The 14,812-nt window shown below is 38.2% G+C and overlaps 1 protein-coding gene across 1 annotated transcript; it reads left to right on the forward strand.

Moving 5' to 3' along the window:
- Positions 1–6,894: 6,894 nt before the first annotated feature.
- On the forward strand, positions 6,895–11,896 carry LOC146138350 (uncharacterized). Its single transcript, XM_083394573.1, has 8 exons — positions 6,895–7,033; positions 7,750–7,865; positions 8,053–8,109; positions 8,550–8,636; positions 9,292–9,447; positions 10,293–10,461; positions 10,564–10,629; positions 11,793–11,896. The coding sequence occupies exons 1-8, from the start codon at positions 6,895–6,897 to the stop codon at positions 11,894–11,896; spliced, it is 894 nt and encodes a 297-aa protein (XP_083250699.1).
- Positions 11,897–14,812: the final 2,916 nt, after the last annotated feature.

Below are 14,812 nucleotides of genomic sequence, written 5' to 3' on the forward strand. Positions count from 1 at the left end.
CGATGACAGGCTTTCGACCGCGTCCCCGCGTGTAGATTTGCTGAGCGTTCCAGTTATATTCTCGGTGTCCCTTGTGGTCAACGCGGCCGGGTTTCGCTTTTCGCGTTTCAAGCACGGCATGGCCGTATCGCGGTTCGAAAGGAAAACCCGAGGGTGTAGCATGCCGGCTATTGTGACGTGGCTGTTGGAAGCGCGGTTTCACCACCTCCTCCACCGGCGATGACATCGTTTGTCAGCGTCGCCTTGGGCGTGAATGACCAGTCACCCGGCTCCCAATCTCCAGCGCCCAGCAGTCACGAAGCCACGGTGCGCCGCTGCTGGCTAAATATTGGCTCAGGGCGGAATCGGGCCGGATCGCGGACGGGTTATTTCGACCCACTTATATACGTTAATATTAACACGCCCTGTGTTGTGATAGGAAGCGGTCGGCATCGAGACACGTTCAGTTTTCAGTGCCCTTCCGGGCGCGCCGCTATATGTACATTATATAGGGTCTACGTAAATGTGGTATGGAGGTGTCAATACGATATGTTCACTTTTGGTATCAGTGCATTTTTTCGTGCCTATCAACGTGGGAGACACCCTTTGTGCTTACCACCTCACTCACCGACTCTGCGTATATTTTACCAATACATGCTGCGGCGTATATGGCTTCATACATTTACGTATATATGAGATTTCTATGCGACCCAATAAAGAACATAACCAACGATAAAACGGTCCATATCTTTCTATGACGTTATACATAAAATACCCCTGCGAATATGTGACGTTGTTTCATTTTTAGTACTATTTTTTCCTTATTGCGATAAATTTCGAACATCATCAACATTGGCTGGATAAGCCTGTGGTTATATCGTTGTCGATAATTTCATATTTTGCAGCTTCGTCATGTTGAAAACTAATTTAAACGACGAGTAAGTCTAGATTCATAAAATATATTCACAATTTAGGGTTGGCCTCAAACCAGCAGGAAACGGCGCCGGGATTTTTAATATCCGTTTGAACTCCAAATACCGGAGTGTTTAAGTTTGTAGGTTTAATTAAAACGGTTTTCTTGCCTGAAATACGCTGGAAAATCAAAAGCGGCGCCGGTGGGCAAGAACTATAATAACAGGACGGCAGGACTTTTGTCGCTCAAATAACTGACGCGGGACAAATGAAAACGAAACTCATTTTTCATTACGTCGGAACTATGGATTACGTGTAATAAATTCATTTTGAAGTTATATTGTGCTCGACTAGTTATCAATAGCATCACGGCGTCTCCAACACATTCTTTGAAAAACGTGTGACTTCTGCTGAGCGGACGTAGCTTGTTGCAGCGTTTGTATTTTTTCTTGGAAGGAAAGAAATGAGAACTCCACCGTCAAGCTATTTGGGAAAATATTGAATTTTTTTTGACGAAACATAAGTGGCACTATATTCGCGTCACGGTTTCACGGCTGCGATAAAACGCTGCTCTGTTCGGTCAATCGGAGAATGGATTAAGGGAAGATCTTGTTTTGATTTGCACGAGCACTCTACAGTGGCGCTAATGTCACTGCGTATAGGTGATTTTATTTCACACGCCACCCTCGCAACTTTTTCAGCACTTATAAAAAACGCATGAATGCAGTTATTTATAGGTCGTGTATTGCGTAATTGCTTCTCTGTTAGACTGAAATAACACTAATGCACTAAAGTATGTCAAACTCGAGAACATTTGTTTGCTGCAAGCCAAATGTTATAAGCAATCTGCAATTCGTTAGTTTGGCAGTCTCGCAATTTTTAAATGCCTTACTCTGCAAAGTTTCACTTCATTTTGTTCATTGATTTTCACACTTACACTTTTATCGAAATCTCACATAATAAAAAACCTTGTTGTCAGCAATGTCCCCGAATTATAAAGACGTACATGGTGCATGCTTGGACTGTGGAAACCTCTTATAAATACCCAAATGTTGGTAAGATTTCTTATACAGGGCGTATTAGTATGTTTGTAGTTGGTAGTAGCATGAAAGCAGTGCTACCGTTATTTTACCCAGCCTCACGCCATTATGGGTTGCGTTATAGCCTACTATTATTCAGGAAAAAAAGTTTTTAGGACATCCAAAACATTTATCGTTTAGCTGTTTTTTGAACAGAAGGCTAACGGAACACGCTCGCGGCGCAGTTTCGCAGCCCCAAGCCTTTGTCTTTGGAAACCGATCGCGCTAAGTGCCGGCGAGCAAATGCCTTAAGCCTATTGACGCCTTGTCCGGGCAGAGTCAATATTTTCGCGCCTCACAGATAACTAATTACAGCGCGCCGCCAATCAACAATAAAAAACCGCAAACACGCGCTGCCACGAAGCGAAAGGACCAGGTCGGTGGGCTCATGTTGCTGCGTTTAGCTTCTTTTCCCAGTGGCCTCAACAAACAAGCAAGGGGGAATCGATATCCACTACCGGTTTGAAACAAAGCGCCGCGGGACGCTTGAAAGGCCTTTGTTTTTATAGTTTGCCCGCTCCCGTTTAATGCATGGTCGTACCCGGGGCTTGCTTCAGGTTGTGCCCGGGTGTTTGTTTGTTAATTAGGGCAACTCTATTCCCACAGAATCGGTTTGAAAGGCTTGGTTTAGAATTTAGATGGACAGCGAAAGTGCGCTTAGCGCCGATGAAAGGCTGTCGTTTCGCTGAGCTCGCTGTTTGCCTTCATTCGAAAATGCTCCACGTTTTGGACACGTTCCAGTGGATCTATGGGTTCTACCCGCAATCTCAACGGTTTCGCGCCAAGGCTAACACAGTGAGCTATTTCACATTTTTTTACTATGGGTAAAACAGGTGAAATTTAACATTTTTTGTGGGTTACACGTGGAGGAATTTTGTGAATAACTGGTGTGAAAAACATAATACCAATTAACTATGCAGTCGTACATCGTATACGAAAGCAGTATTGGCCGACCACTTAAGGCTCGCACGTAAAAACAACCTTTTTTGTTCGCTACAGGTTTATTAGACACTATAGTTTTAAAAAAGGTTTGCATTGCTGGCCTGACCTGGACCGCTTGATTGAGTTAGATTATAACAAAAATACTAATTTTTTGGCAACTAAAAATTAAGTTAAGATCCAACATTTAGTCAAATAAAGTTTAGTTTACAACCATTTCTTTGCGGCATGGGAAATTAGAAGGGTAGGATTTTGCGTTGGATTTTCAGCCAAACCGGAAATTAGAATAAACCAAAACAAGCTAAGTACAAATATTATTTCAATAGAAGTATTGACAGTTCGCTGTTTATGCTTATGTTGGACCACTGGAATTATCTATTAGTCGGAGTCTGCTCTTGTCTAAAGGAGGCATATTATACCCGAGCGCACCAACCAAGGTCGAAAACGGAAGAAAGATTCCGTTGAATTTCCCACCGAAAACGAGCTCGCCCCACGCTCTCCCGAATCCCTACTATTGGCCGGAACAGATCGGTTTCATTGGCGCTGTCAACTTGAGTAAGCCGACACCCGTGCGATCTCCCGCCCCTCGCCAACAGACGGGCCGTCTGTAGTGTTCCACGGCCGGGACACGAAGGCCTCTGTATGCTATGTGTGACTATACACGGGACTGTTGTGGCTGCCTTTCGCAGTAGAACGAACAACGGTTCGCTCCGAGCCCGGGAGCACAATGCTTCGGCGAGGTCTTCCGCCGGAAAACAAAGGCACGATGCGCTAATGGCAACTTGTCGTGCCGGCAGCGCTTTTCTGCTTTCAAGGGGAGCAAACGTTTTCGTATACACTTTTAGGAGGTCGGTATACAGCTAACAAAAACCAACAACGTACTGAATGGCAGCGTTGTGACCGCTAATTTATAAAAGAGTGAAACAATCTAGTCCGTACTGGTAGTTCTTATGGGACCAATATAGATATAAGGGCAAAATTAATTATAGATATGTAGGGCTTGCATAATACGTTTTCTATTCGTAGTTTATTAGCTTGAAAAATGTTTGTGTTCTTGACCCATGTCTTAAGAGCACAAAAGTTGTTTTGGTGGTAAGGCGTATATCTAAATTATAGTGTAACGAAATTCGAACAATTGACTAAATTTGTTTTTTGAAAAATGAATCAAACGGTTGTGACATTCGGGTAACATGAGCTATGATTGCACAACATCCTTGGTGTATCCAAAAACATCACCCATATATCAATGTAAATCACTTCTGGAAAATCCAGCCATTACACTTTTTAGGCCCCAAAATGAAACACAAAACAGCGCAAATTCTTTCAATTTGACAATGATTTAACTTTAGCAAGTTATAATTTGTTGTTGATTTGATAGATTTTATCAACCTTAAGCTGCTCTAAAAAAACATTTTAAAGGGTAACCTATCAGGGCACATTTCACAGACATCGCAAATTTTTAGCGATCTCAGATCCGCATGCTGTTAAATGTTTTTCTAACAAGTCTAAATTGTTGTTATCCTGCATAATGTCAGTTAAAACAGTTATTGGTATATATGCAGGTCAGCAACCGATTGAGCCATTTAATGTTAAAATTTCAAGAATAGTTATTTTTAACTGGTTGTTTGTATACATGTTTTCTCGCCTTCTCTAAGATAGGAACAGTTTTAAGTTCTTTCAAATAACACTTAATTTTTGAAAGAAGTGGCAAATTAAACTTACACTTCGTTAAAAATGTCACTAAATTACCGTTTATCGCACGTTTATCGTTTTCGAATTTCCGGATCTACTTATCCCGCCATAAACGCTCCCTAAAAGTACTGGTTGTTGTCTTAAGAGATGACCGGTTGGTTTCAAACCACATCGCTGAAAGCAGCGAAACAAAAGCGCGCGTTTATCGTCCATTTCCTGGCATGGCCCGCTGCGGTTTTCTTGTTGGTACAGGCGCGAATAAAATAACACGGGGCTTGTTTCAATCTGCCGGCTCGCCCGCAGAAATAAGGTGCGCGGAAACTCGTCTGTCATCGAAGGCGATAAAATCTATAGCGACAAGAATAACAGTTACGATCCACCACCGTTGGCTACATCGCTTTTGTGAACGACGGGCGAGCCATTAGACCAGCAGATAACAATCGGTTTCGTTTTGTTTCGTCGAACCGGCGATCGCCCAACGCTTCTCGGAAGACCGTCATTTTGAATAATTTTTTGTTGTCGTTTGACGAAGACGCCATATAATAGTGGGTCGGTTTGTTTTCCGTTACTGAAACTAGAGTTGGGTGTGGTTTTAGAGGCAAGTATATGGGCTCTCTTAAATTCAGCTTGTAACAAGGTAGAAACATTTAACTTTGAAAAATCCAACAAGAATTTACAGAAATTGAAAGGGTGCATTAAGAGCCTAACAGCTTGCTTCCTATTTTTACAAAGCGGTTAACGACATTATTAGTGATTCTTGATACAAATAATAATTATTTGTTCCAGATAAATTAAGCAGTCAATTTGTTAAACAAACCACACTTAATGTTGTTTTTTTTTCGTTTTAGTTAACCACGCGTATTGTTGTTTTTTGTTTTTTCTTACCACACATATTGTTTGTTTTTCAGAAAACCAACGCTCCTTTGCCGCCGTTAGCGGACGTGCACTCAAATATTTGTGACCTCGAGATGTCGCTGAGTGTTTCGTAAGGGCAGATACGGACAGCGGCAACATAAACAAACAGTCATCGTCGCGGAAAAGTGCCTTGCCAATTAGGCAGCATCCTCCGGAACCACACAAACGCGTGTGGGCTCGACAGCACTGAATGCCGTCGTCGTATGCTTCGCATAGCGTGAAAAGTCTGATTTTCACGTAAGCGTCGTTTCTTCGGAACTGAAAGTCGAAGGCGGGCGGTCGATTGTGATTTATTTTAATTGATTAAGCGATGTCAAACGGGAGCGCGTGTGGCCGAAAAGCGACTCGCGCCGTTTCTTGTGTAAATAAACAAAACTTTTCGCTGCAAATCTCCGTCAAAACGTGATCATGAAAATAGCACGCTTTCCGGAGATAAATCACAGCGTTTAAACAGCCAGCAATAACGGCATAGTTTTGCGTCCGAGGTTCTCTGCAACAGTCTTCTGTAAAGCTATAAACAATTATTGTATAACTTCCAGGACAGAGATGTTTGACACTATTTTGGAACAAAACTATCGCGAACCGGTAGCGAACAACGTCATTATCATGTCAAAAAAAAAAGAAAAAAATTGAAACTTTCAAAGGAAACATTTTTTTAGGTTGATAGGCCAAATTTGTTTTTACGTTAAGAAGTTTAGTTATTTGCACTACAATTTTTAATAAATTTGCGTTTAAAAGAAAATGGCTAAAATTCTATTTGTTAACACTGTATCGGAGCAACACCAATACCACTCTTGTATCGAACGAGTACCAATACAACCACTTTGAATCGGGTATAGGCTGCTATCCGATGTTATGGTACAAATATTGAATCAATTCCTTAAACAATATTGAGTGGTAATCATCCTGTGTTTGAAGTGGCCGTTATCCTGAAAAGTGAAAAGGAAATTACCTCGGCTCGTGCTTAGAAACATCGTCTCGAGTGCTACTTTAAAGATAACAACAGACTCTTGTAAACTCCACACAAAGCAGTAAGGAGCAGGCAACATTAGTAAATATTGCCCGGACTGCTAGTTTAAACGACTGTTGTAATCGAGGTTTCTTGCTTTTTTGTTGTTTAACCCGACTGAAATCAGCTGAACAAAATAAATTTTCAAATGAATGACTAACATTTTTAGATTTGATTTAAAAAAATTTAAGACTATTTATTAGCAGTTAAGGCTTTATTAATCAGTAAGAAGTTAGGCACGCAGTGGAATTTTTTACCATTTTCTCTTACATTTTACTGTTAATATTTTTATGGATAGTTTACCTACATCAATTTTTTGAAGAAAATATTTAAGTAATCTATGGAGTGGGAAATCACTAGTTAAATTAAATGGAATTTGGGGATTGTTGCGACGTGTATTGTACGTCGTGTCGCATCTGGTATCTACGCGTCTTGCGACCAGGCGACACAGTTCCATTTCGAAAACCCAAGTTCGTTCTTCCGCTAGGTGTGTCTGAGATCGTCGTTGGTAAGATTTAGGTCTTATTTTCTTTGACTGGTGCATTTTAATTGCTTGTTTTAGTCCTTGAAGGGACTATGAAATGTGAATTCTTTTTATTCTAAATTTGATAATATTATCTTTTTATAAAGTAATTTAAATAATATAGGCTATTAACAATCATTTTACTTTTTTATGTTACTGCATCATAGTTGTCTTGCTTAAAATAAGTTAATTTGGACATACTATGTTTGAATATTGTTTTAGAAAAAGAACAAAACAAATAATTTTTTGGGTTGATGTTACTGGTCCTTTAACAACTTTGTTCTTATTTCGTGTCTTAAAACATAAAAAAGTAGCAAATAATATATTGTTATTATTGGCACTGGGATTATCCTGCTCTTTAAAAGAAGATCTTATTTGTGCCTTTGGCGTCTTTTTTGTTTTTTGTAAAACGTTAAAAATCTTGAACTGCAAAAAGGTCCATCAATGGATAGTAATGAGTCAGCGTGCTTTAAACTTACAATTAGATAAATGTTTTTAATTTTTATTTTTTTACTTTTATAAAATAATAGTGTTTGCTTATTGTAATGATGTGAGCGATAAATAATTATAATCCATATTTTAATTTGTGTGTCCATTATAAAAAAACACACTTGTGTAAACAACGCAGTTCTTGGTTAAGAAAAACAATCAAGATTTGGCTGGAATTCTTTATTTCAAATTGTGATGTTATGTAATTTCAGCTTTAGTGGTGATTGTGCTTGACGCCCTTGCGTTATACTGCCAAGGCCAGAAGAGCGCTGCACCATCACCTTCATTCCTGGGAAGTCCAGGCTTCCCATTGTGGTTGTCGATTTTGGTTTGTTTGCTTTCTATTTGCCCTACAAGTTATCTATCCTTGTTTAAAACAGTATTTTTAGTTTATTTTGCCTACAGTGTTGTTTCATTTTCGTACAGCACAAATAAAAAAATGGTTTGCTGTTTGATATTCCAATAAAAAATACCGTGTATATTTCAACTAATTGTAAGACCTGTTGTTGTCTTAGTTTGTACTTGCTGGGTGCATTAACGTGGCTTCCTACAAACACAAGACCAGGTTTATGGTAAGCTTGATTCCTAATTTGAACTAATGCAGCGGTCCCCAACCTGGGGGTAGTAAATGATATCCCATTTTTAATTTACTTAACTTCAGTTTATTATTGTTCAGTCATAAGCTCAAAATGTTTTATTTTATTGTGAACAAAACTCGTTAATGGCGCTATTTAAGGCCTAAATAGTAATTTTATGGAAAGTCGTACATGGTTTAACAAACAACTTAGGATTTAAAAAAATAAAAAAGGGGGTCGCGAGAACCAAATTGTTGAAAACCACTGACCTAATGCAATGTTTTTTTAATTATGCAAAAACCATTGATTAATGTACCACTTTTAATAAACGACAATTGTAAGTATTTAACTAAAGAGTTGATTTCTCCGCCTTTTCGATATAAAAAGATGTGGCTTCAAAAGCTAGCGATAAATCTTTTTCTTTGTTGTTTATGCAGACCGCCATTGCCTTAGGATCGTCGCTCGTAGCCATGGTCCTGGTCGTTATTTTACTGGCCGTCATAACTATGTCGATTGCACAAGAGGTATACAATTAAAGTTCTAAAACAGGGGTGTCCAACTCAAACATGCCGGCGTACCAATGTTTATCTTATAACTTCTTTTCGTGCCGAAGTTTCGTAATTAATTCTTTTTAATTTTAAAAGCGCTTTTTTTGCAAAAAACAAAAGCGTTTATTTATACAAAAAAAAACATTTGTTGTTTTAATCAAGCAAATTATTCATAATTTACCAAAGCAGATTTTTTGCAGACGTTTGTTTTCAGCCAAACTTTAAAGATAAATTGGCCTTGTGTAGTAAAACTGTGCATTACGGCGTATAAATATCCGTCGGTGAGCTGACTTTTGCTTTGTGTTTATTTACACCAAGCTATATAATTATGTGAAACCCTCCACTACAGTAAAATTTTATAACATCAGAAGTAATTGTTAGTTGTCGTGATTGCCGCGATTGTTTTATATTGTGAATAAACAAAGGCAATTGGCTGTATAACAAATTTAGTATTTTTGGACAATTGGCTATATAACAAATTTAGTAATTTTAGGTGAACTTACGTGCCATTTTTTATGAGGTCGCATGCCATATTTGGCACGCCTGCTGTGTGTTGGACACCTCTGTTCTAAACTATAAAAAATTGCTTTTTTGGCCAAACATTTTGTACAATCTTTACTTTTACTTGAAGTTGGTGTTCTACCACGAGAAAGGAGGTGCCAGTGGTGTCGTCATCAGTTGCGTCATCTGCGCTCTCGTGCTCGTCCTGCTCGGTGTGACGTCAACGTCTTCGCTCTTGTGTTATCTGGCGCTGACATCACACGACGACAGGTGGTTCACCGACAGGGTAAGTACCATGTTTGTAAGTAATAATTTTCCAATATTGTATAGTTGAGTACACAATATACTGGTTTTTCTTTTTTTGCATTTGCGATACAAAATATAAGGGTAAAAAATGCGAATATTTGCCAAAGCATTTTTTTGCGCTCTATGGAATGTATGTGCTTATTACCATGATTTAACGTAACATTTTTATGAGGTTTTAAACAGTGGTGGGATTCAGCCGGTTCGCACCGGTTCTATAGAACCGTCTCACGCAATTTTATGAGATCAGCGAACCGGTTAGCATTACTGGTTATGCTTTCAATAGATTTTTGCATCTTATCTGATACACCGATTTTTGAGATCCAAGTAGGTCACGTGTTTTTTTTCGAAATGTGCAATGGTCAAGTTCCCACTAGCAGTTGTACATTGTGTTAATTTTTATTTTTATAATTGTTGTAATTTTATGTTTGTGATTGTTTGTCTGAAAATTGAATTGTTGCGTCATAAGCACGAGTCTTGAGACGACTGCTGCTTTTAGTGTGGCTGTTAGCTGTGTCGATTTATCTTTGTAAAACGAAGTTCTGTCGTTCATATAAAAATAATCAGTTTATTTGCCGAAAAATATGACTTTTTGTAACAGAACCGGCTGAAAAATTTGACTTTTTGTAACAGAACCGGCTGACAAAAAATTTGAATCCCACCACTGGTTTTAAACCGTTGACATACTAAAAATATTTATGTTATAATGGTAGTGACTGCGAACGATATTTGTTAATACTTTTTATAAATTGAACTTCACACATCTGATGTAGCGTTATCCCGCGTTAGGCAAGTGAAATAAAATAGCTCCTACATTTCTCTGGTCAGGGTACTCAATACGACTCCGTTGCATCGTCTAGCGGAAATACAGGAAACGCGAAATTGAGCGTGCCGAGCGGTCAGCCGGCCTTTCTGTTTTACGCGCCTTCCAACGAAGCCAGTAAATATACATCGGTGTTTAACGATGTATTCAATCGAATAAATGGTAAGAACATAGGCAATAAATTTTATTTTCTTAAAAAAAATAAATGCAGTTTTTGAAAATTGTTCAAAGTTAGATAAGAGCTTATGGATGTAAGATGTTATTTACTCATTGCAGACAAGAGTCGTTCAGCAATGTATGACGAGTGTGATGACGAGACGCAGGACGGACGGAAAACAGAAGGCAAGTTAATTACCGTGCAGCTGACTGGAAGGTCCATTGGACCCTTCGCTGCTCCGGCCGTATCGCGCGTGAATTTGTTTTTTGTTATAGCTTACTTGAGTATTTTAATTTAAGCGCTAACGGAAAAATAAACATTACTTACTGACATTACTTACTTAATCTAAATGTAATGTCTGTTTACTGCATATACTTACACTTTATACCAACATAAACGTTGTGCCAAAATTATAGCTTATTTGAAAATGATTTCGAGTAAGATTGTTAGCTCTACTCTTTTTTTTCGTTTATCTGCATATCGTTTCAATTTTAAAGGCAGTTTTTAAAATGCCTGCAGTTCTTTTAATGCATTATACATTGCAAAATTAACTTTACATCATTACGCGATTTTTTTACGCTAACATCTGTTTGTTGTATAAGTTATAATGCACCACATTTTAAATAAGGTAATAGCGGTCAAACAAACTTCAGCTCATCGGATATTTTATTCGGTAGGTGTTTTGAACTTGGTGTAAACTATTGGTTTCCATACAAACAAAATACCCATATTATCAATGGCAAACGAAGTCCCAACAGACGATTATTACTTTTTGTATTTATTAGGTCTATTCGAGTAAAAATAAACTACGTTTAGATCACAAACGTCAACTGCCTTCGTAAGTCTTGCGTTTTAGTTGCAAATGTTAAATGACATTGGCCATTTATACATAAGGATTTCTGATTATACCAAAATGCTCAGACGACTTACGCTCTTTTTAAAAACAAATATGTAATTAACGAAACCACCATAAAAGGGGAAATACGACATACGATTGAATTAATTGCTCGCTGAATAACTTTGTGACCCATTTTTGAAAATCTATTGTCAAACAAATTCCAAACAACCAATAGTCGCTATATGCTGGTTTAGCGCATGCAACGTCCCTCTCAATTTGCACAAAAATCAATAAATTCAAAGCGAAACAGTTGAAGTTCCACATCTCGGGAGTTGTACAAATTGGAAGTTATTTATCTTTGGCAGGTCGAGCTTAAATCTCAACACTCACCAAGAGCAAAAGCACAGGATTTTGATTGCGATTTAACCAAACAGAACCCAGCAGATTCCAAGACGTGTGGGCATGCGAAACAAACCTAAACCGAACACGTGTTTCCGTTCTTGTTTGCAGAACTGAGCGATGCGGGAACCCTTGAGCCACCGGCCGACGCCAGCGGCGCCAGACCGAAGAGCGTCGTCGCAGACAATTACCTCAGCCCACCGGCACACCTATGACGTCACCTCGATGACGACAGACTCCATCTTTACGCGGCGTTGCTTTTTAAAATCGGAATTGCTTTCGCGATCCATTCGATGTATTATTCACGCTATAATAGATTAACATATCAATTAAATTGCAATTCGCCATTTATTGTTTGGTAGCACATTTTTCTGATAAGATTACTTTTAAAGTTTTAAATTGATGTTTGCTCTATAAAATTATCAGGCAAAAATATACGACCATAAACCTGAATATCATTTTTTGTGTGTAGAGCAGTGGTTTTTAACCGCCGCTCCGCCAAAAAGTACTTTATTTGTGCGGTTAAAAAGTATGTCTTTCATACCAACTTAAACTGCGTGAATGCAAAATTGTTTTCATCGCGAATTTCGCTTCCTGTTTTACTACGTTAAGCCAAATCTGAGAGCAAGTAGTTGATAGTGCACTCATTCTAACGAAAGTTATGTCAAATGGCAAGTGAAACAACTTGCAGTGTTATCGACTTTTACGCTGCTTCTTAGTTACGGCTATACAAGTTTGCATAACTGAGTGAACGTTTTGTGTTATTTGTTTAGCAAAACTAATTCTATAGTGCTTGTCTGTTTATGAACCGCACGAGGAAAGTTCACGGAACGTTTTTATGGTGCATTAAGGTAAAAGAATAATCAATAAATTTAAAATTTGGCCCCCCACCACGCAGTATTGCCGAAATTGTTGTTGTGCCCTGCTCTAGGACAGGGGTTCCTAAACTGTGGTACGTGGTCCCTTTGAGGGTACATGGTTTATTTCAGAGGGTGTATTAAGGTCTAATTGAAATCGTGGTGCATAGTTAAAAAACGTAATAATTGGTTTATAATTGGTTTAAATGGAAAGTGTGAAATTGAAAAAAACGTTTTAGCGCCTTCTTGAATGTTTTCAGACTTTATTTAAGTTTCGCATTTGTTGGACCGAACAGTAGGTTTCTTAAGTCTCTACTTGTGTCATGACGTTAGTTTATGACGTCTTCTCTAAAATTTCCACGCCGACCCCGCTCAACGCGTACCATCATTTTTTCAAAGGGTGCCATCGTTAAAACAAAATTTAAGAATCACTGCACTAAAGGGTTATGCTAAAATTTATATTTTACGTAAAATGTCTGAATTTCATACTAACATTTCTAGCTAACCGAGTATGTAATATAGCCTACTGCTTAAAAGTGTTGTCTAATAATGATTTGCTGTCCTTGTCTCATTAAAGATCCATGCCTTTATAAATCATGTTTACCGGAGCGCGAAAGGATTTTTGTATTTTTACCGGTCAGTAAGTGTTAAAAGCTTAAGAACCACTAAAATGCATGGCCGATACGAAATCTACTTGGCAACAATATAACACAAAGAATTAACGGCGAATGTGTTCGAACATCAATCAGTTGAATCTAATTTATTCATTTTTTGTCTTAGTGGATCTTTATGCGAATGGTGAAGCTTTCAAACGTTCACTATAAATAAGGAAGACGCCTGATTTATTTTCTGAAGACACAGTAAACATTCGAGGTTTGGTGATTTTGGTTACCAATATAATCAGGTTAAAAACACAACAGTTTGTTCTCAAAGTCAACTGTGCGTTGAAATAAGTGCACAAAAATCTAAACAATTGGTAAGAATATATATTTGACCAAAACTCGATAAAGGGTGAATTACCAAACTATACCATTTTATTTTTAATAAATATCATTAGAAGATTGTCAAAATAGAGATAAGCACAATTGTTTCACTCATGTCACGAACAGCGAACAAACAATTTTCGGTGTTTGGCAACTCTTACTCCTCCTTCCGAACCGTCCATTGTTTCGCGTTCGACTCCGCTGTGACGTCACAAACGTTTTCGCGCCAATACGCGAACGCCAGCGTCCCGGGCGCGCATGTTTGCTGAGCAACTACGAAACGGGAAAGCACCGAATCGGCCGACCCGGGACCGCGCAAAGTATATATCGTATACTGTAACTGTTATCGTGGGACTTTTAATGGGCAATCTATTACAGTGGTCTTCAACTATTTTGTTAACCGAACCCAATTTAAATGAAACAATTCAGAAGTTACATGCGCATCCAAGGTTTTTTTTGTGATAACTAAACCTGCTTGAAATAAATAACACGAAGGTTTTACGCTTAAATTATGCACAATTCTGGGGAACTGTTGGCCACACCAAAATAGGAAGTTTAAATTACCACCTGGATTTGAAGTTGACACATTAAAGCACGATTTTATTTTGGTTTTCTTTGGTATATTTCAACACGAATTACTCAACATTTTTCAATACGTTTTATTTAACATATTTCAATACGTTTTATTTAACATTTGTCAATACGTATTATTTAACATTTTTTTTCCTTTTTCTGTTTAAACCAGGAGGGCAAAGAAACCACTAAAACTGCAAGAATTGAGTGATTGAGACCCCATAAAGATTTAGGCGATATCTATGGGACCGGAGACCCATGTGTTGGAGGCCACTGTTTTATTCGCTGTCGTATTTTAATATGTATACGATGAGAAACTTTTTAATATGGCATGGTTTGGGATCTGCGAAACATTCCATATAAGCAAAACTTTCTACATAAATAACGGCGTAGGTTAGGCAAGTGTTATTAGAAGCAAAATCAACAGATTTTTTTCTTATGATTTACAGTTTTCCCTCTATGGCGATAAACAACCGCCATCAACTGTTTAAAGGGCATGTAACTGTTTCGCCGTTGTTCAAGAAATAAACCAGTATTTTCTACAATTCACACGAACACCCTCGGATTAGAAACGCTTCAATTATTTGTCGGGGTAATTTTGTATCACGTTTTTGTTTTATTTCCTATTTCAATGCACAACAAACTTCTACCAAATAAGGTACAATAACAAAATGTCATAACAGGCCTCAAAAAGGCAGTGAAATTACATTTTACCACA

Source organism: Ascidiella aspersa, chromosome 7, assembly GCF_963924565.1.
Source record: "Ascidiella aspersa chromosome 7, kaAscAspe10.2, whole genome shotgun sequence".
NCBI lineage: Eukaryota > Metazoa > Chordata > Ascidiacea > Phlebobranchia > Ascidiidae > Ascidiella > Ascidiella aspersa.

Coding starts and splice junctions, on each gene's coding strand:
- LOC146138350 (XM_083394573.1), top strand. CDS start 6,895: ATGGAATTTGGGGATTGTTGCGACGTGTATTGTACGTCGTGTCGCATC. Junction 7,034..7,749: donor TGTGTCTGAGATCGTCGTTG/GTAAGATTTAGG, acceptor ATGTAATTTCAG/CTTTAGTGGTGATTGTGCTT. Junction 8,637..9,291: donor CTATGTCGATTGCACAAGAG/GTATACAATTAA, acceptor TTTTACTTGAAG/TTGGTGTTCTACCACGAGAA.